Source organism: Argentina anserina, chromosome 6 (genome assembly GCF_933775445.1).
Source record: "Argentina anserina chromosome 6, drPotAnse1.1, whole genome shotgun sequence".
NCBI classification, from domain to species: Eukaryota; Viridiplantae; Streptophyta; class Magnoliopsida; order Rosales; family Rosaceae; genus Argentina; species Argentina anserina.
In genome coordinates, this window is record NC_065877.1 from 26,865,898 (window position 1) to 26,889,536 (window position 23,639).

The 23,639-nt window shown below is 38.8% G+C and overlaps 1 protein-coding gene and 1 pseudogene across 1 annotated transcript; both read left to right on the top strand.

Moving 5' to 3' along the window:
• The first annotated feature begins 4,865 nt into the window (after positions 1-4,865).
• On the top strand, positions 4,866-5,622 carry LOC126798320 (auxin-binding protein ABP19a). The gene has a single exon (XM_050525250.1). The coding sequence runs from the start codon at positions 4,881-4,883 to the stop codon at positions 5,529-5,531; it is 651 nt and encodes a 216-aa protein (XP_050381207.1). The 5' UTR covers positions 4,866-4,880; the 3' UTR covers positions 5,532-5,622.
• Positions 5,623-17,185: 11,563 nt separating this feature from the next.
• LOC126798306 (UPF0481 protein At3g47200-like) lies at positions 17,186-19,454 on the top strand (annotated as a pseudogene).
• The last annotated feature ends 4,185 nt before the right edge of the window (positions 19,455-23,639 follow it).

Consider the following 23,639-nt stretch of genomic DNA (forward strand, 5'->3'; position numbering starts at 1 on the left):
CATCATACTACAATCTTCATAGACAAAGTATTGTAAAAAATCAAAAATGAACAAACCCATGAAGAAGAGTTGCGAGAATCAATCATTGTAGGAACCTTGGAGGTGTGTCTTCAATGGTGATTTCAGTGGAGATGAAGTTGGTATATGGGGGACAACGGCTTGCTGGTGAACGATGTTTGAGGTAGTATTTTGGTAGAGTTTTGGCTCTTGAATGCAAATGAGAAATGATATTATTTGAGAGGTGAAACCATGTATATATAGAGGAAAGAAGGAGGGTAGGCTTAGTTTGAACTCGCCTCTTTCTTCCTATTATAATGTCATGCTTTAATCCCTTAAAATCATATCATGCTTTATTCCCTAAATCATGTCATGTTTTATTCATTTAATGATCATCTTCTAGGTTTTATGTTGCATATGCATGACTTCATCTCTCTTATTTTCAGTTAATTTTTTTTCACATTTATTTCTTCCTTCTTCTTTTCTTCTTCCCACGGCAAGGACTCAATCTCTTAATTCTCTCAACTTTTTTAATCTCTTCTATTTAATTGTTGCATGACTTGTTGATGATAGGACTATATGTACATGGATTTTCCTTGTTTTCCTCTAGTATTATCTCTTAAATCCAATATGAAAATAAGACAATAAAATCATAAGTAAGAGATAATTAGTTTCGAAACCTAACAAGGATTCCTATTGTGAGTAGGACTCTCAAAATATCGCAAATGCGACCAAAACGTAGAAAGATGAAGACTTCTAATCCAACTAGGTTTCCTAGTCCTACAAGAATTCCTATTCAAACTAGGACTCTAGACCAATTCTGCATTTTTAACTCATGTAAGCACAAAAATGCATCTAATACCGCCTAATACTCTTATTACGACTCAATGACTCAATAGTATAACAATAAGGGCTAACTAAAGTATAAATGGAGGTAAAAACATGTTAAGAACGTCACACAAAGTGCTCATATCACTAGGAGGTGCAAATATTAGGTCACAAGGGAAACAAGTATATGCATGTGCGACCTGCGAACACGAATGCAACACCATTCTTTTTGCATTTCCAAAAATTGCTTTAGGATGTTTTACATTCTCTTAACTGTTGAAATTATGTAACAACAGGAATGTTAGGAAGACGATTTGTAACAGAAAACATTTTTGTATTCATTGACAGTAACCTATGTATGTTACATTCTCTTTGAATTCCAACAACCATCTTATTCATTGCTGATTGCAAATCCTCACTGTATAAATAGCCACAATCCTTTCATTATAAAATCATTCCAAACACAATTAGCTCTCCCTCTCTCAAAGTATTCTTAGTTTTCTTTGGTGATAGAAAGATGTACTTTTCAAGTTCGTTTAGAGTTCTAGTTAGTAGTACAATTTTTTAGAATTGTTTAGTCATTATATCATGAGAGACAAGCACCAAGTATCCTTGCATCGTTACATGAGTCATAAACATTTTAAGGACAACGTTGTATCACACACGTCTCGACTAGTTCTTCGATCATCAATCGTTCGATATTTTGGTTGAGTTCATATTGAATTTCTTTCGTGTTATTCGTTATTAGAATTTCATGTTCTATTTATGTTTTATAATTATTTTATAATTTAATTTATAATAATTATATATGTAATATTGACATATCTTTCCAACATAGAGAACACGATCAATGGTATAAACTGGAATAATAGAGTTACTTCAGCAACTCAGCGCCACAAGACTGTTCACCGGGTGAATTAAGAGAATTCAGAGAGATCAAGGAAAAGTAAAAACTCACAGTGCTAGAGACATTCAGCAATCAGCATATTGAAGTTTCCTTATCAACTAACTAATACTTACGAGATCAACCAAACTGAAGATTATATAGCAGAAGAGATGGGTGCGACCCAAAATTATAGCAAAACTGTGTCCAGTTTTCTTTTTCATTATGTCACTCCATACTACTGACGTATATTACCATGCATGCTTTAGTGCATTTTCAAGTTCTTCATGAAAGTCCAGCTTCAGGTTAGTAGAATTAGGGGTGGACTTTTGGATACCGAACAACTAAAAACCGATCAAAACCGCACCGAAAAATTGAAACTGATAGAGCGGTTTCCGAAATTTTCCTAAATTAATTAGTTCGGTTTCGTTCATGTCAAAAATCGATTAAACCGATCTAAACCGAATGAATATATATATATATATATATATATGTATCAAACTATTAATTTTTAATATAATATTGGGTGTATATCATGTTTTTATATGTTAATGGTAGCATATGATAGACTTGCACGTACATGATTATGGTCTCTAAATGTTTAAACTTATTCTTCTTAGTCCCTTATATTTTGTTTTCATTCATATTAATTGTGTTTCAGAAATTACAATTAATTTTTATCTATGTATAAGTACTTAATTTTAATTTAATTGATTTTATTTGTTGTTTCAGCTTTACCACATTATAGTTTACTTGGTAAACTAGTTACGTGTTAAACTAATTACGTGTTAAACTAATTACGTGTTTCATGAGCGTAAATAGTTTGATCTTTATTTTCTAGTTGATCTAGTGCAAAAAGTTATTATAGGTTACATAAACCGAAACCGAATTGAAACCGAACCGAATTTAGATTAACTTATATATTTTTTCTGGTTTCGATTTTGAAAAACATATAACCAAGACATCAGTTTCATTTTCAATGAGTACTAAAAAATCGAACTGTTGGAACCAAGTACACCCCTAGTAGTAGTACTGTTTTATTGTTTCCGGCCAAAACGTTCTTTAATAAAAGAAGGGAGCTTCTATTCATACCTCCCGAAACAGCAGTTAAACCTCTCTCTTTTCCCAATTTCGTTTTGACTTTTTCAACGCATGTGAAATTACTAAAAAGTCATATAAAAGTGAAAAAAATAAGAGAATTATCAACTTGCCTATTTTAAAATAGCGAATATAATAATTTTTTTCCTTTTTCGTCAAACCTTTATTTATTTTAGGAAATCCCCAATTTGGAATAATAAATTGAATAAGATGATTTAATTAATTTTATTTTTGATTGTTATAAAAAATAATATATAACATTATTAATCTTCATGTATCAATTGAAATGCTACGTAGAATTTTTGATAAACTTCGGTTAGGATATAAGAGAAAAAATTATTCAATAGATGTTAGAATTTTTTGTGTTTCTTTTATTATTTGGTGAGTTTCAAATCAATGAATGAATAAAAGAGAACAATATTAGTAATTATGAATTTAGGAGTGAAAGAGAAAATTAATTTGAGAATATAGATTATGTAATTTTTAAGAATTTGTGAGTTGTTAATAATAATTGTATAAAAGTAGAATTATAAAGATATTAAGATTATTGATTTAGTATCTAATAATGATATATTAATTATGGATATTTTCGAAAAAATAGAAAAATAATATTTTAAGTATTTATAAAAATAAAAATAAAGTCTACTGAGTGAGAATATCCAATACCGGTTTTAGAAACTCCCATAAAAGAAACAGATTCTTGAACCTACAATTAAAGTTGTACACAACTACAAAAGCATGGAGAACCAAATTCAAGTGGGCTTAAACCGTGTAAAGGACTCACTTGAGCCCGTCAAAGGGCTAATCGTGTAAAACTAGTTGGATCCACTTGACAACTATTTACTTGATTGGTTACTTTTTTTCCTGGGTGCCCATTATATGACTTTCATAAAAATAAAAAAATAAAAGATCAAATAAATATCGGAGCCTGAAAGGTCCTAGCTATACATATAGCAATTGAAGTATTTTCCAAGCGATTGCGCATAAAGCTAGTTGGGTGCCAAGTACTTCAGATAATTACTCGACATATAAATAGTCTTTAAATTGCTGCTAGATCTTTGGGCATATATTAGGAGCCACAACGATTACCTTCGACCTTGATAAATCTGCCTGGCCTGAGTCCTGGCATTCAAATCCTATGCCATATAATATCGAATAATTCTTTGAGTCGAGTTGACTTCAACTGATCGATCGATCGATATTCCCTAAAAGTAGAGGGATTTTGTCCAGTCAGATAGATCATCTTCCATACATGTTTTAGATGATCTTCATGAACGAGAGATTGTCAGGAGCCACACGACAACCTCACAGAAACAGATCTTGTTAACGACTTAAATTAATGTTAATATGTTAACATTCCTAGTCACTGCGGGAATCCTTCTAGCTAGACAGTACTCTTCATGTTTTGGTTTCAATCTCATTGATTTCTCAGTAGCTTTGTTCAGTTTCACCCTTTTGTTTCCTACGGTGGGGAATTGATAGCCTTAGCTGGACTGCTGGAGTACGTGAATTACTGTAGTCCACACATGAATTCCATGGTTGCCATTCAAGAAGCTAGGGACCAATTCTCCTTGAAGATTTTAGCTGTCATATTGTCTATTTATGCACTTCCAGTACGTCTTCCCTTTCATTCTTCCCATGTGCTGCTGTAAGGACCACGTCCAATAATATCATAAGTCTCTCCTCTGATATACTGGTTTAAACTCTAAACTAGACAAAGAATTATCCATCTTAATCAGCATTATCATCAGTCTGCGTTTGTTTGGGTCTATAAGACTTCCTTTAGTTAGCAATTCATGCAATCCCATTATCGATTATACGTCTTATTTAGCTTAGTCCTGCCAGTTGTTCCACATGGTGGAGAAAACGAATGCTTCCCTAACTAACAAAAGTGACAACCAGATTTATGTCCAGTGCAGAACGGGGTCGCATCATCAAGTAGTGGCTCTCTTCCTTTCATTAGTCCATTGTGTCCAGTGCATGCATAGGATTGTTCTCAACTTTTTCACAACCAATTTACGTGGAAGTTTTGTATATATACCCAACCAAATCTATCCCCTCACTAACCCTAAGCATGCCTGCGAAAATGCTCCAGAACACTACTATTCTCTTCGTCTTTTCTCTCATCTTCTTATCCTCTTCGCATGCTTCTGTCCAAGACTTCTGTGTTGCGGATCTAACTGGCCCTGATAGCCCTGCAGGCTATTCCTGCAAGAACCCTGTTAAAGTCACTGTCAGTGACTTCGTGTATTCTGGCCTAGCCAAAGCCGGAAACACCACCAACATAATCCAAGCTGCTGTTACCCCGGCATTTGTCGCGCAATTTCCGGGTGTGAATGGTCTTGGCCTCTCTTTGGCAAGGCTTGACCTTGCACCGGGCGGCGTTATCCCATTTCACACCCATCCTGGTGCCTCAGAAGTTCTTATTGTAATGAGGGGTGTTATGACTGCTGGCTTTGTTTCGTCAGCCAACACTGTTTACTTGAAGACTCTTAAAAAGGGAGATGTCATGGTTTTCCCGCAAGGGCTTTTGCACTTTCAGGTAAATGCTGCTAAGATACATGCCAAGGGCATTGTTAGCTTTAGCAGTGCCAGCCCCGGTCTCCAAATCCTCGATTTCGCACTTTTCGCTAATGATTTGCCTACTTCATTGGTGGGGCAAACAACTTTCCTTGATCCTTCTCAAATCATGAAGCTCAAGGGAGTCCTTGGTGGCACAGGATAGTTCTGATAGCTAGCTAGCTAGGCTTGCTTGTTTTGAACTTCGTATTTGTAGTTGATTTTTAAGTTTCTGTCTGCGTATTTTTTATCTTTCATCAAGTGTCTGCCTGTGCTCTTAAATCCAAGTCCATTCAATCGCTGCGTATTCCCATCAAGTTTGTCATGAATGTTTAACCTGTAATCACATCTGACGCGCCATTCTATCCAACGACTAAAATATCTATAATTTTCTCGATATTTCTGTGAAAGTTTTAATTATTCGGTATATGGATATATATGTTACATACCAAGCATTTTATAATGAAAATTTTCGAAATTACCCGATATTTCTGAAAACTTTCGAAATTTCCCGATATTTTCATAATATCGCTACGTGTCAGACCAACTTCAAATAAAATAAAAATAACTAGTTAGGAGAATTGAATATCTGATCCATCCTTTTGTAAGCACAAAGTTATAGTTAACTCTACTACACCAACTTATTGTTATATATGACTATTTTTATTATATATTGCATTACATGTCTCAACATTCACCTAAAATTAAAATAAAACCAAACTAGTTGTTGAGGGGAATCAAACCTCTCTGGAGGAAACAATGATGGACCTTACCCTTATGGGGGAAATACAACATGACTTATCCACCATATTTATTTCCAATGAGATGCAATCAAGTGAAAATATATGGATACAATCTGATGCACAATCTTCATAAAATTATGGTTATGGTCAAAGTCGAAAATACTTGATCCGAACGGGAACTACTAGTACCACAACCCACAGTCAATCACTCATAATCCCTATGATTAGAGTATAAGTCAATATATGTAAAATTATAAAGAAGATGTATCATTTGATGAATATTCTTCACAATATGCTCAGGATTTTACTCAAGGACATAATGAAGATAGTGAAAATTTTGTATCTCATAGATCATTTATGTGGTTCTAAATCACTCATATAATTTCATGTTTAATGTATCATATGTAAATAAAGCGTGATGATCTACCTTCTTTTTGGGTAAATATATATAAATATATTTTAAGTAAATTTTTAATAATGTTCGACGGTTATTTCACCTCAAATTACTATAACTCACTATAAACTATTAGTTATATAATAATTTTTATGGACATACAGTAGATAATTGATCAAATAAATATTTTTCAAAGTTTCATTCAAAATTTACATATTTTTATATAAATTTCCATCAATTTATTTAATTATTTTTTAAAATCAAAATTTACCCAATATTTCCATCGAAATTTACAATTTTTAGATCCTCATTATTTACATTCTCACCCAAATTTTAATCCTTGATTCTATCACTAACCAGTAATCATAATCAGCATTCCGCATAACGAAGAAGTCTTTAGTAGTCACTTGTATATCTTTCCCACAACAAAAGAAAAAATAATCAGGCTCACCTTTTTGTGTACAAAAGCGACCGTGAAGACCAGGAGCTACAATAGAAATTAGAAACAAAAAGAATTACGTAGACCCCAGAACCTATTCCCACTTCCAGCTTGGACCCACTCTTCTCCATGTCCCCCCGTCGCAAAGTTTATTTACGTCAAGTATGTTGGTGTCAAAAAGATGATAGCTAGAAAGAAAGAAAGAAAGTAAGAAAAAAGAAGACTCCCTCGTATCTTTCCTTTTCTCTCCCTAATTCAGTAACACAACATAACAATTTCAAATGATCAAACTACCATGTTCCAATCCGGATCATACATACATACATACTCCATAGAGATGTGGTGCGCGATCGCTCTGAGTATCCACAGTGACGCCACTTGAAATGGTATGATTGTATTGCTTGATGATTCATTTACAGATTACACTTCATTATATAGGCTAATTCTAGCACTATTCTACCTACTAATTTCCACTAATTTCCACCAACTATTCCACTAATTTCCACTAACTCCAACCACTAATTTCCACTAACTCCAACACTTCCCCTCAAGTTGGTGCATACATATCAACCATACCCAACTTGCTAAGTGAATCATAAAAGGCCTTTTTAGACACTCCTTTTGTGAGCATATCGGCAAGTTGCTCTTCTGTAGAAACAAAAGGAAAACTGATGATCTTCGCGTCTAGCTTCTCCTTTATAAAATGATGATCAACCTCCACATGTTTCGTACGATCATGTTGCACCGGATTATGGGAGATATCAATGGCTGCCTTGTTGTCACAGTACAGCTGCATAGCACATTCATGCTTAATACCCAAATCTTGTAGCAAACTTCTAAGCCATAACAATTCGCACACTCCCTGAGCCATACCTCTGTATTCTGCTTCAGCACTAGATCGTGCTACCACATTTTGTTTCTTACTCTTCCATGTAACAAGATTACCTCCAACAAAGGTAAAGTACCCTGATGTGGATCTTCGATCTGTAATATTTCCACCCCAGTCTGCATCTGTGAAGCCACAAATCTCGAGGATATTGTTGTGATTAGAAAATATTACTCCTCTCCCTGGAGCTGACTTCAAGTACCTTAAAATCCTCACAACAACATCCATGTGATCCATACTCGGATTATGCATAAACTGACTCACTATACTTACTGCATACGCAACATCTGGTCTGGTATGTGACAAATAAATCAGGCGTCCAACTAGCCTCTGATAACAAGTTTTGTCAGTGGGCACTTGATCTGGATACTCTGCTAACCGATGGTTTTGCTCAATAAGAGTATCAATTGGAGTGCAATCTAACATACCTGTCTCCGTTAGTAGATCAATGATGTACTTCCTCTAACACAGATATATACTATCACTTCCCCGGGCTACCTCAATTCCTAAGAAGTACTTGAGTGTACCTAGGTCCTTCATTTCAAACTCTGTGGCAAGCTGTTTTTGTAATCTGTCCACCTCAATAGTATCATTACCAGTAACTACCATATCGTCAACATATATGATTAGAGCTGTTACCTTCTCTTGTTGGTGTTTGAGAAACAATGTGTGGTCTAAATTACTCTGCATGTAGCCAATTTTCTTCATGAATTGTGAGAATCTTCCAAACCAAGCACGAGGTGACTGTTTAAGACCATACAAAGACTTTCTTAATCTGCATACAGAGTTACTTGGAGAAGTGGCCACATATCCAGGTGGAAGATCCATGTATACTTCCTCTGTTAGTTCTCCATGAAGGAATGCATTCTTAACATCAAACTGCCTAAGTGGCCAGTTCAAGTTAGCAGCGATAGAGAGCAATACCCGGATATTGTTTATCTTTGCAACAGGTGCAAATGTCTCATCATAGTCTATGCCATATGTCTGGGTGAACCCATTTGCTACTAGGCGTGCTTTATACCGGCTTACTGACCCATCTGGATTGTGCTTCACTGTAAACACCCATCGACATCCTACAGTCTTCTTGCCATATGGTAGAGGTACAAGCTCCCAAGTATTGTTCTTTTGTAATGCTTCCATCTCTTCCTCCATTGCTTTCCTCCATTTTGGATCTCCCAATGCATTCTGCACTTTGTTAGGTACTGATACAGTAGATATTTGATTCACGAATGACTCATATGACTTAGATAATCTTTTGGTAGATATAAAATTGGCCACCGGATACTTGGCTTTAGTCTGAAGGGTAGGTTCATATTTTTTTTGTGGGTTGACCTCGAGTAGACCTATTTAGCAAAACATATTGTCTACTATTAGCCTCAATAGAATGACTAACCTCAGATGAGTGATCTTCTGTACCAGGAGAGCTTTGGTCAGGGGTATAAACAGTAGTACGGGATACATGTGGGGCAGTTGTGTTGTCAGCTTCTAGTGCCTGAATCTCTTGAGTGACGACCTCTGGTGGTGCCTGTGTGGCTGACACCTTGGTAATCTCAACGGAACTTGTTACCATATCGACTGGCTCATTTGTCTCCCCCTCTCCATGATACAACTCTTCAAAATAGGAATTTCCTCCTGAAGAGCAGTATCAGAAGAGGAAAAGTAACTCATGTCCTCAAAAAAGGTAACATCCATAGTGACATAGTACTTCCGAGTAGGAGGATGATAGCACCGGTACCCTTTCTGATGGCCTCCGTACCCAACAAACACACATTTAACTGCCCGGGCATCCAACTTAGAACGCTGATGTTGTGGAAGATGAACAAAAGCGACACAACCGAAAACACGGGCAGGAAGATTATGAAAAGAAGGTAATGAGACATGAGATGCAAACACCTCATAGGGAACTTTCCCTTGAAGAACACGAGATGGAAGACGATTAATGAGGTGGGCGGAAGTAATGACAGCATCACCCCAAAGGTATTTAGGCATGTGGGCACTAAAAAGAATACATCGAGCCATATCAAGTAAATGACGATTTTTTCTTTCAGAAACCCCATTTTGCTCAGGTGTGTAAGGACACGTTGTTTGATGAACAATTCCGTGTGTGTTAAAGAACTCCTGAAAGACATGATTCACATATTGCCCCCCATTATCAGAACGAAGAACTCGAATGGTGGCATTATATTGGGTTTGGACAGAGGCATGGAAGGTACGAAAAGCTGGAAAAACTTCATCTTTATTTTTAAGAAGAATAATCCATGAAAGACGTGTGCACTCATCAATAAAAGACACAAAATAACGCATTCCTGATACAGTTGATTCTTTAGAGGGTCCCCAAACATCAGAATGAATTAATTCAAAAGGAAGAAAACTTTTAGGAGAAGTACTAGGGGAATAAGTAGATCGATGACTCTTGCCAAAAACACAGGTCTCACAACATAACAAAGACTCGTCCACACTAATAAACAAAGAAGGCATGGATGTTTTCATAACACTAAAAGATGGATGCCCTAAGCGACGATGCCATAACCAAACTTCACTTAGCTTGTCAGAAGTGGAGAGTAAAGCGGTCCGAGACTGTCCCCCTGGTTTTTCCCCAGCGTATGTCAGATCCAGATGAAACAACCGGCCCCTCAGATACCCCCGACCAATTACCTGTCCGGTGAGAAGATCCTGAAATATCACATACATAGGAAAAAAGGTCACAGAGCACTGGGCGTCAGCGTTCAATTGGGGAACAGATATCAAATGATGTGATAAAGCGGGGACATAGAGTACATTATGAAGTTCTATGGTGGGAGTAATACGAACGGACCCTGTCCCTAACACCGGGAATGCCTCACCATTAGCATTAGTAACATAGGGTACAGGTGGAGGGGACAATACGGTAAAATAAGATTTTCATAAGTCATATGATCAGATGCACCAGAATCAATAATTCATGTATCAAAACTAACAGAGTGAGAAATATTGAATGCCATACCAATTTGACCACGACCAACGATGGAGGCCGTAGGTGCTCCTCCCGTAGTATGATGATCATGCCCAACCACACCATAGATATCTGGTTCTGGAACTAATTGAAGAGCGGCCTTTGGCTGTGGACGATGATTAGGCCGTTTAGGCCTAAGGTGTGGATACAATTTCCAACAGGTCGCACGAGCATGGTTGGTATCATGACAAAAGGAGCAAGGAGGGCGGGGCTGATTCCCGAAGCCTGGTGGTGGTCCTTGTCGATGAAAGGGAGTAGAGGTGGCTTGCAGGAGGGGTGGTGTTGGAGAACGAGCATGAACAGTGAGACTGGAAACTATAGCCGGAGCCTGAAGAATACTCTCATGCTGAGACTCATCCTTTCGGATATAGGTGAAAGCTGTGAGTAGGCTAGGTGGTTCAGTCATTCGGAGCAGTTCGCCTTTCGCACTGGTATGTATGGCATCAAGTTCTTTTAGGAAATGGTGAACTCGTTCAAGCTCCTTCTCCTTTTAGTACCAAACAATATCCTCTTGATTTGTAATCATGCAAGGTCGTTTCACATCAATCTCAGCCCAAATATTCTTTAGTTTGGTGAAATAGTGCGCCACCGGTTGCCCATCCTGGTGAATGGCTAAAGCTGTGCACATTAACTCATGAACCTGTATGAAATCAGAGTCATTAGTATATAAGCCGGCTAGTGTCTCCCATATTGCCTGTGCAGTGGGACAGGCCTCCACCAGATCAATTATCTCATCATTCATTGCTTTCCACAAGACAGACATGACAAGACCATCGTCATCGTCCCATTTAGTGTAGGCAACAATATCCGTAGGACTAGGAGCCTTAGTGACGCCGGTGACATGTCCCATTTTATGCATGCCTCAAAGATGAGCAGTCATGAGTCGTTTCCATTTACGGAAATTGGTGCCGTTTAGTTTGGCGCCCCCAAATGAACCACTGTCAGAACCCTTCACAGATACTTCGAATGTCGGAATATCAGAGGTCTGAGAACCAGCAGCTTCGTGTCCAGAACCCATGGAAAAGGAAAAAGTGTAGAGGAGGCAAAAAATGGAGAAGAATCTGCCGCCGGTGCACTGGAACTGTCGGTGAAGATGCACTGATGGGTCGGGTCAGGCGAACCGGGTCGGAGTGAGCTGGGCTGGGCCGGGTCGGACTGAGCTGAGCTGGGCTGGGCCGGGTCGCACTTAACTGGGCTGGGCTGGGCTAAAAAAGGGTCGGATACCCATGTGACGTCGGGGAAGAACCAGAAGAATCCTCGGGGAGGATCAGCGAGGCTGTGATCGGCGAGCTGTGACGTCGGGCGTGGAGCGGCGACGTCCGGCGAGGAGCTGCGACGTCTGGCGTGGAGCGGCGACGTCCGGCGGGGCAGCAGGAGCGAGACAGCAGCAACGGCAGCTCCGGGGCAGGAGCGGTCGGAGAGGAAGCAGCGGTGCCGGAGCAGCAGGCGGCGACGTCGGGAAGGCAGCGGCGATGTCAGAGAGGGCCGGAGGGCAGCGGTGAGGCAGTGACGCAGCGGAGGTGATAACCGGCCGGAAAAAAAGATAAAAACGGGAAGAAAAAAAACCCAGGAGAAAAACAGAGCACAAAGAGACTCTGATACCAACTTGAAATGGTATGATTGTATTGCTTGATGATTCATTTACAGATTACACTTCATTATATAGGCTAATTCTAGCACTATTCTACCTACTAATTTCCACTAATTTCCACTAACTATTCCACTAATTTCCACTAACTCCAACCACTAATTTCCACTAAATCCAACAACGCCGGCCAGATCCTGCTCTCTCTTCCCCCCGAAGCACCTCCAGCCGCGCAAGGCCGCCCTCCGTCGATGCCTCAAGATGGGCGTCGGAGCTCTCATGGCCAACAAGTATGCTCTCGATGTCGTTGGGCTTGTGCCTTGTGGTTCGCAAGTTGGAGAAAATTCTGGGTTCCAACGCCAGAAAGGGCTTTGTGGTGACCGCCAACAACACGGTGGAGATGGAAGCTTGAATTATAGTGGACACAGAGATCTGGAGCTGTTTCTGGGCCACTACATAATCTCATCTATTTGGACAGATTGCTCATGGAGAGCACTCCTCATGAGCCATGGCAGAGAGTGGAGAAGAAAGAACGTTCTGGGCAACAACCCCTAATTAGTTTGGACTTTGAACATGTAATTACGGGCGTGTGCTGAAATTGGTGTACGTTTATTAGGTCATGTACTTATTTGGTAGTTTTAAACTTAAGGGCGTGTTCGGTAAGCAATTTACAAAACTATTTTTCCAAAATGATTTTATAAAATGAAAACAATGGATGAAACTTCGTGTTTTTATGTTCTAAGAATGCATTCGGTATAGTTTTGAAGTTTTTGAAAATCTGATTTACAACAAGAATCCAAGTGATAAAAATTATAAACATATATGGAAGGCCTTTTCACTTCCTCACACCTGTAGATCTTACTCCCACCTCTCCCTCTGATAGATTGATCGATTCTATCAAGTATCAAGGCCAATGCTTTATGGATTTTATGCAAAAGAAGTTGCTCTGGCTTTCTCTCTTGTGTGCAGTTAAACTCATTTATAGTTAATTAACGAATGATTGTTCAATCTCTGTTCTCTTTGATGATCAGTTCGATCCACAAGACCACAACCCATATAAGATTAGAAGAGCAATAGCTCAATGGAGGAGACTTTGCAGTCTGGCAGATGGTCTCTTCTTCTTCTTATATCCTACTGGAATTCTCTAGTTTATGTATGTTAATCAGCATTTATATGGAGAAATAGGATTCGGGCGATGAAAGTTTACCAAGAACGGGGAATTGTTTGTTGAGAAAGAAAGTTTGAGAACTGGGTAGGAACGATGGGCACGAGTTCATAGGCATAACGAGTCATCCTGATTTGGGCATGTCAATTTTTTCCTATATGTTTGCATTCGTTGTTCTCTGAAAACAATGAAAACAAGCAAAAGTCGTTTTCCATTTTTGCATGGAAACTCTGAGTTGTATCCTGAAAAGTGTTTTCCTGTGTTTTTGGGATTTAACAAGCCAAACGCATTTTAAGTCGTATTTGGTTTTCATAATACGAAAAACAGTTTTGTAGTCGCATACAGAACGGCCCCTAAATTACTATAATTATCGGTGAACCAAACTTCCTGTACTATTCTTAAGATTTAGCCTTTCAAAGATAAAAAAAGTTGTGTTAAAAAAAAGAGCCTTTTAAAGATAAAAAAAAGTTGTGTTGCTGGCTTGGTACTAGAGAAGATTATTTTCACTAGGGGTGGGCATAAAAACGGAAATCCCGATCCCGTCCCGAAATTTATATGGACGGGACGGAGGTCTAAAAACGTCTGTCCCGTCTTGATCCCGCCCTGTTTCATAATAGTGGGACGAGACGAATAATTTATATCCCGCTTCGTCCCGTCCCGTCCCGTCCCACTTTTAATGAAAACTTAAAAATTCTTATATATTTGTATCAAAATGAAACTAATTTATGTTATTAATAACTCCAAAATTATATCAACTCAAATAGTAATGGTAAATTATAATATTTTGAACATAATATGCATTTTTTTTTTGTTAAAATTTCATTATTAAATGTTACTTTGTTAATGAAAAAGTAAAAATATAGGTTTTTACTTAACTTCATAGGAAGGTGGGATTTGTCTCATCCCGTCGCAACCGGGATTAATCCCGAGTGGGATGCATTCTTAAAAACCCTTGTCCCGTCCCGATTCAAAAACGTGGGATGAACCCCGTCCCGTCCCGTGCCCACCCCTAATTTTCACCAACTAAATATAAGAAGTAGAATGAAGTCGTCCATCCTATGAAAGAAGAGAGTCAGAGATCAGTTGAAATAGTGGAACAAATTTATATATTTGTAATAATTGTGAAGCTACCCAGTTGTAGGGCTCGTCAACGGGCTTTAATAAATTTAAATAAATAGCGGGGCGGGCCGGGTTGGGTATTTTCAAAAATATGAAGATTCAAACCCGCCCACCTAAGGCGGGCCTTGCGGGATTTTTCGGGCCGGGCCGGGCCTTACGGGTTTGTATTAGAAAAACAATATAATACTCTAATTTAAGGGTTCGAAACAATAAAAGAATTATTTAAAAACATTCTAAAACAAAAGTCACAAATAAATTCTAGTTTTAAAATATTGTCGATCGACACCAATAGATGTGATCGATATATATATTTAGGGACCGTGTAAATATTTCATCTAATTCGGACCTCGTTTAACCGTCGGAATTTTCGGTCAACAAAAAAAAGGCGTTTTCACATAATAAAACTTCATTGACCAGGGTTTTGCCAAATGGTTTTCTCGTTACGACCACGCACGATCGGTGATAAAAATTAGATGATTTCAAATATGTAAACAAATTTCCGCATTCGCATCTTGGTAATTGGTTCCCCCTTAAGGCATATTAGTGTTGTTTTTGGTTTACCGAAAATTCCGACGGTTAAACGAGGTCCAAATTGGATGAAATGTTAAAATGATCATTAAATATATATATATTGATCATGTCGGATGGTGTAGATCGATTCCGAGAAGTTTCCTTCATATAGTCGCTTCATAATGTGATAGTTTTATTATAAACCTAATATAAATGTTATAATACATTAGTAGACACTTCGGCGATCGATAACTCCAATTCAAAATATGGTCGATCGACACCAGTAGATGTGATTGGTATATATATTTAGGAAACCCATAAAAATTTTGTCCGTTTTGGACATGTTTTGACCGTTCGTACCAACGGTCAACTAAAAAAAAAAGGCATTTTGACATATTTAAACCCCATTGACCGGGGTTTTGCCAAATAGATTTCTGCAGTTCGATCGCGCACGATAGGTAAAAAAAATTAGGTGATTTCATATATGCAAACGGCTTTCGGCATTCACATATTTGTAATAGGTCCTCCCTTATGGCATATTAGTGGTGTTTTCGATTTACTGAAAATTCCGACGGTTAAACGAAGTCCGAATTTGATGAAATTTTTACAGGGTCACTAAATATATATACTAATCACATCGGCTAGTATCGATCGATTCCGATAAGTTTTTTTTCATATAGTCACTTCATAATGTGATCGTTTTATTATAAACCTAATATAAAGGTTATAATACATTAGTAGACACTTCGGCGATCGACAACTCCAATTCAAAATATGGTCGATCGACACCAGTAGATGTGATCGGTATATATATTTAGGGAACCCGTAAAAATTTCGTCCGTTTTGGACATGGTTTGACTATTCGTACCAACGGTCAACCGTTCGTACCAACGGTCAACTAAAAAAGAGGCGTTTTGACATATTTAAACCTCATTGACCGGAGTTTTGCCAAATATATTTCTTCAGTTCGACCGCGCACGATAGGTAACAAAAATTAGGCGATTTCATATATGCAAACGGCTTTCAACATTCGCATATTTGTAATAGGTCCCCCCTTAGGGCATATTAGTGGTGATTTTGATTTACCAAAAATTCCGCCGAAAATTCCGACGGTCAAACTAAGTTCGAATTGGATGAAATTTTTACAGGGTCGCTAAATATATATACTAATCACATCGGTTGGTGTCGATCGATGCCGACAAGTTTCTTTCATATAGTCGCTTCATAATGCGATAGTTTTAATATAAACCTAATATAAATGTTATAATACATTAGTAGACGCTTCGGCGATCAATAATTATAGTTCGCAATATGGTCGATCGACACCAGTAGATGTGATCGGTATATATATTTAGGGAACCTGTAAAAATTTCGTCCGTTTTGGATATTGTTTAACCGCCCGTACCTACGGTCAACAAAGAAAAAGACGACTTGACATATTAAAATCCTCATTGACCGGGCTTTGCCAAATGAGTTTCCTTGGTGCGACCGCACACAATCGGTGACAAAAATTAGGTGATTTCAGATATGCAAACGACTTTTGGTGTTCACATTTTGGGAATGGGTCTTTCCTTATGACATATTAGTGTTGTTTTCGGTTTACCGGAAATTCCGACGGTCAAACGAATTCCGAATTGGTTGAAATTTTTACAGGGTCACTAAATATATATACCGATCATATCGACTGGTGTCGATCGATCCCGAGAAGTTTCCTTAATAGTTGCTTCATAATGCAATAGTTTTATTCTAAACCTAATAAAATATGTATGTATAATATTTTATTATTTGGCGGGCTTTTACGGGCCGGGCCCACAGACCGGGCCGGGTTTCACACCTCTAATTTAAGCCCGGCCCTCCACCCATGGAAGCAGGCTTTCTCGCGGGCCGGGCTGGATAAAAGTCCGTCGGGCTTGTAGGCCTCCGCGGACTTTTCGGGTCCGCGGGCTAAATGATAAGGCCTACCCAGTTGTTTCTCCAGCGGCTTAAACACTAATAAAGAAAGACTTTGAGTACATCAAGAGTGGACTTCATTAAATTATACAACATTCACATGTTAACTTCGATCGAGTTAAATATATAAGTGTACCATCAGCTTCTGGGAAAATTGAAGATTTTCTTCAATCCCAAATTCAAATGGGGAAGGGAAACCTTATAGTTGCAAGTAGATGGATAATCTCGCAGAAAGGCACTTCATAGAAGTATGGCTAGTACCACTTTTGCTACACTTGATGCAAAAATCTTATTAGCAAGAGGTTTCCATGAAGTTTGTGGTGGCAGCTCATCATTGACAGAAGAGCTCGAGGGTATTCTTAATCACGAAGATCAAGGGAGGGGGAGTAGTACTAACTCCATGACTTGTATTTACAGGGTTCCTAGCACCATGCATCAAGTGAACAGGAAGGCTTTCGAACCAAGCATAGTGTCCATCGGTCCTTACCATCACGGCGTTGAAAGACTGCAAGAAATGGAGAAGCTAAAACACACATACTTCCGGCGAGTCTTTCAACAGAACTACCATGATCAGTTGGATGGTGCAAAGAAGGCAATGGAGGAAATGGAGGCAGAGACTAGGAGCTGCTACTCGGGACAATCCCAGCTTAGCAGCAAGGAGTTTGTTAAGATGATGCTGATTGATGGCTGCTTCATCATAGGGTTGCTCAAGGACTCATTGCAGCCCCATTTTGAGCACACACCCTCCATCATTCAAAGGTGGATGCTTCCAACACTGCGCCGGGATTTGATCAAGCTAGAAAACCAGCTTCCTCTATTTGTCTTGCGCGAATTATTTCAGCTCACCAAAGCAAGCACTACTTCTCATGAAAAATCAATTGCAAGTTGGAAATTGGAAGCACTAACCCTTCGTTTCTTCAAGCCTCTACTGCGAGGACATGTTGTGACCGAACCACCGCAGCATTATGCACCAAAACAATGTCAAAGCAGCAGCAGCAAGCACTTTCTTCATCTTTTCCACAACAGAATCAGTCCAGACTGCTCCACCGGTCCAGTAGTGCAAGTCCTGAAGCGAGGGAAACAAACCAAACAGGTTCTATCAATACAAGAGCTTAAGGAGGCCGGAGTCAAGTTCACAACAGACCGCTCTCGCGGGCCATTGGACATCACATTCGGTCGAGGCCCTTGGGGTTGGGGGAAGGTGCTCACAATCCCTCGTATACACATTGATGATCACAGAGGCACATTGTTTCGAAACATGGTTGCATTCGAAAAATGTGACCCCAACTGCAACCAAGATGTTACATCCTATCTGTTTTTCCTCGACAGACTCATCAACTCGGCCAAGGATGTAGGGCTTCTGCACTACCATGGAGTCCTGCACCACTCTCTAGGCAGCAACAGGAGGGTGGCGAAACTCGTCAACAACCTCTGCAAGGAGGTCAGTCCGGATGTTTCCATGTCCTACTTGTACAAGGTGGTTACAGATGTCAATGAGTACTATAGTTCCAAGTATGGAAGAATAAGAGGCTTCTTGGTACACCACCATTTCAGTAGCTGGTTGGTGGGCATCTCAACTCTTGGAGCATGCTTAGCTCTTTACCTAACATTCATTCAGACCGGATGCACAGTCGCCACTGCCCGCAATGACTTGCACACACACACATCACATTCGGAGATTTTCTAAAAGAGTCTTTGCTTTGGCATCATATATCTAGATGGGGATCATTCGGAAATTTGCCAAGCATCCTTGGGCAACATTTTGAGACCATGGTCACTGGCTATTCTGAGAATAAGGTCTTTGATCGTGGTGACACGAAGAACTGTCATCAGGACATGGTCAGTGGCAGCACAAAGAGGATGCAGTACTGTGTATACTACTTGACATAAGCATCTATATTCAACAAGTTAGCTTCATCACATCAGTATGAGGGATGTAGCTATCTACCTCTATAGTGAACAATCCAAATTCGATTATGTTTCGTGTGCCTTCAATGCCAAATTTCTTTCTTATTTTTGATCCAATTTTATGTAATTCTATTACTTTTGCAAAATGAATATTGAATTTACTTTTTATCGTTAACGTTCAACGAACCCAGCGGATCGGATCATGCTCAGCATCAGGCGAGGAGGAGAGCTGCTTACTCATGTCTGGCTTCTTATGGCACATCTTGGTTTAACTGAACAGATCCAAAATTCAGAGGGCTATGTAAGGGCAAAACTGATGGTGCAATAAACACTTCGTGTCTTGTGGTGCTATTTGCATTTTTCATTGTTCTCTTTGGTTAAAATTTTTTTTGCCTTGGGTTTTATATTCCTTAGTTATGTTTATTGTTTGGGAACTTCTATTCACATTTCTACAATTGGTATTGGAAATTACCATCATCAAATTTACTTAAATAATTATAATTATTATGTCATCGACAGTAAAATGCATATCAGCCCACAAGAAATCTATCCAGTATATCACCTTTTCTTGTTCTTTAAAAATTTCAGCTGATAGTCCACCACACCAAATTTGGTTGCGATCCACAGAAGAGAGCTGGCAGCTATTAAATCAGACAGTGCATTTTTCCCCCAGAAACTGAAAGTTCGTTTTGGTACAAGAATAGGGGAAGTTTTATTTGGTGGAAGAACAGCAAAAGTTAGCAAAAGAGATTTTGGGAAAATATTGGGGTTTACCCCAAGCCATCCCAAGGCTTGGACATCTAATGTCAGGGGAAGATGTGATAGTGCTGAAGAATCGAGAAAGGGGCTACAATACCCGTTTTAAGCCCCATTCTATTATAACAGGTCACTCTGTAGTCTGTATTGTACTCGATTATAACCGTATTAAGCCTTTAATAAGCTCGTCAAAATAAAAGTGTGCTAGTGGCTTATTATCATGAGCGGTTCAGTGATATGTTTTAGCACTCGATTATTGACATTTTAAAGTTTTATAGGATTCTATAAATTACGGTGTTCAATGTTTGATCATGTTAAATAGGGTTTACTTCTGAATCTGAATTAAATAGCAAAGTAATCCCAAATGGCATATGTATTAGAAATGTTCGAGTCAGACCTTGAAGCAATCTGTTGTTGAGGATTGTATCCTTTTCTCTTAGAGCTATGACACAGTACTCAGCTGGGTTTCATGCATGATAAATAGTCCTCAATACCTGTATTTGAAATTGAGATTCATACGTAAAATGGTTATTAAGACAAGAGTACCCTGCAAATGAGTTCTCAATACAGAGATGTGTTCATTTCAATTAACTTATTAATTTGTTAAAAATCACCGACCTGTCTCTCTGGCATTTTAGCGAACAGGTTATCTGCGTCCAGTGCTTTTATCTCTTCCTCTCCTGATTGGACCTGGAAGGCTGGAACACACTGAAAATACACAATGTATTCAAAACAAAGACAATCCCGCACAGATTTTCCATCTTGAGATCGAGGAAGGAAACTTGTATACTGTTTTACGGCTAACCTTTCAAGCAGGCTGACTTGAGTGACTTGCATTGTTCGCCATCTTTATATGGGACATGTTAACCGCATACAGTAATTTTTCTCTTCATAAAGATCATGAGGCGAATCCGTCGATCGGAATATATCAGGACCCGGCTGGTTAGACGTGGTTGCTTATAAGTTATAACTGAGAGAGGTTGATTAGGTTAAATTTGAGAGCTAATGAGACGATGAGTTCTTTCTCCGAGTTTACATACATTTCGGCTCTCTGCGATGAACAACAAGGCCAAAAGGCCCACGTGTAAACCTAGATAAGAACTGAATTCCTTCTTTCATATCATTATCTTATATAGACTTGAGCCTTCGCCTCTCTGGCTCTCTGTTTGATCTGATCCCAACCATGAGTGCCTCCCACCTGACCCAATCAGAAAAGGGCCTTAGGCTGAGCGAGATTCCTGACCCAAAATTCATCCAAGGTTCTCATCTGATTTCTGTTTATATATATTTTGATCCATGTCCACTACTCATTCTTAAATTGAGGATCCTCATTCGATTTCTGTTTATATATTTTGATTGTGCAATTGATTGAGTATATGAGGAGAAGGAGGGTTACATTTTCTATGTTTGAAGGGTTATTTTGGTGGTCAATTTGTTTTTGAAAACTGGTTCTTGTCTTTCCTTGTCTTGGCTTATATAAGCAATAAATTCCTAGTTCTATTCTGAATAGGATTTTCACCTGCAGGGGCTGCTAATGAAACTGGAAGGTCAGAAATCTCTAACTTCATCCAGATGGGTCCGATCAAGGGTTCACAGGTTGTTGGAACACCTCCGAGTGAAGCCATTTTGTCACAGATTCCTTGCGCATTATGCATGTCTGCAGATCATGACGCTCGTCATTGCCTCGGCAATGAAAACAGGAGGAGGTACTATAATTATTGCATGGTGTGCAATAAGAAAGTCCATTTGACGGAAGAATGCCCCAAAGCAACTAAACAAGTCCTGGCGAAGCTTCAATTTTGCTGTGTGCGCGACAAGAATACTGATCATAACACTTTCCGCTGCCCCAACAGAGAGACGTTATGTGATCTCAGAGGCAAAAGAGGGCACTGTTTAATGCGGGCCCTCACAACTCTGACTCTGATGATGTTGATGGGTGGCGGATCTAGAAATTTTTTATCAACCTAGTTAAAATTAAGATAAATTCAATCGTAGTGCAATCAATTGAACCAAATCAAAAAATATTTAGTAAGCACCAAATGTTATAATAGCACGTATAACCAGTAAATTTGAAAGCATATATAGTTTAATCAATTCAATTAAATGAACAAAATATCATCATTAAATATTTAATCTCAAAGTAAAATGTTTGCATCATAAACAAATAACGATAAAACAATAATGGAAAAGCATAATATGATCAAATATGGTTTAATTGAATCATGCATGGAGCATGATAGAATAACACTTACTTGATAGAACTACAGAACGAAAATAAATCAATGAGGTTGGCATCTCAAGCTCTCAGAGAGATCGTTAAAGGAATTTAATTTTGGGGAGATCGTTTACATGGTTTGTATCTAAAACTCTTATGGGAGAAACTCTAGTAGTCCCAAATACATTTGTGGTCGTTTCAGACTTTCAATCTTATTAGTACTGACCTTACATCCTTTTTTTTTTCTCAGAGGAAGTATTTGAAATGAGGTCGTTATTAGACTCTCATTAATTATGAATGACACCATCTTGACGTATAACCACGAGAAAAATTTAAAAAGGACGTCTGCAACTCTACATGTCTTCTTCCTCTCCAAATTTTGTCCAATCTGCCATTGAAACAAAGTTTACATGGAGCAAACCTATAAAATTTATGGTGATAAACAAAAACCCAGCCTAGGCAGCTGCCTAGACTCAACCATGAATGGATCCGCCGTTGATTATGAATTTTAATCAGAGAATTCAAAAAGTTGTTGTGATTGTTACTTGTTGTGTTAGACTTTGCCAGTTTCATTGCCGTTGTAATAATCACCCAAACCGTTGGCGGCAGCAGATAGTGTGGTATCTATGCATACAATCCGCCTAGTGCGGAGACATTGACGTAGCCACAGTACAGCCAGGAGGATCAGTTGACCCTAGCAAGACCACAGAAAAATATTCCCACCACTGAAGCATAAGCCCCGTTCAGGTAGGCCCAGAAGAACCAAGCGAATTACTGTATCAATCGGCCAAGATACTCTAGGTTGAAGAAGGCCTCACGCGTGTCTCAGCCTCATAGGTCTCCAACACAGTAGTTAAAATCTGTTAACAGGCCTACATTTCTGCAGATAGTGGCCCGGGGACTTTCCTGGGCCTGATCCATCTTCAAGAATTGCAGCTCAATCGCTTTGTCCAGTGGTGTTATCCTACATGATTTACCCCATATTATAAACGGGTAAGGAGGACCCTCATATGCGATGCGGGACTTCAAACTAGGGGTGGGTACGAGACGGGATGGGACGGGACGGGGCTCATCCCACGTCACATCCCATTCTTTTGAATCGAGACGAGATCAGGACGGGACGAGGGTTTTTAAGAATGCATCTCACTCGGGATTAATCCCGGTTGGGACGGGACGGGACAAATCCCACCTTCCTATGAAGTTAAATAAAAACCTATATTTTTACTTTTTCATAACAAAGTAACATTTAATAATGAAATTTTAACAAAAAAAATGCATATTATGTTCAAAATATTATAATTTACCATTATTATTTGAGTTGATATAATTTTGGAGTTATTAAGAACATAAATTAATTTCATTTTGATACAAATATATAAGAATTTTTAAGTTTTTATTAAAAGTGGGACGGAACGGAACGAAGCGGGATAGAAATTATTCGTCCCACGTCTCATCCCACCATTATGAAACGGGACGGGATCGGGACAGGACGAACGTTTTTAGACCTCCGTCCCGTCCCGTCCCTATGAATTTCGAGATGGAATCGGGACGGGATCGGGATTTCTGTTTTTTTATGCTCACCCCTACTTCAAACTCTTCAACACGTACACTT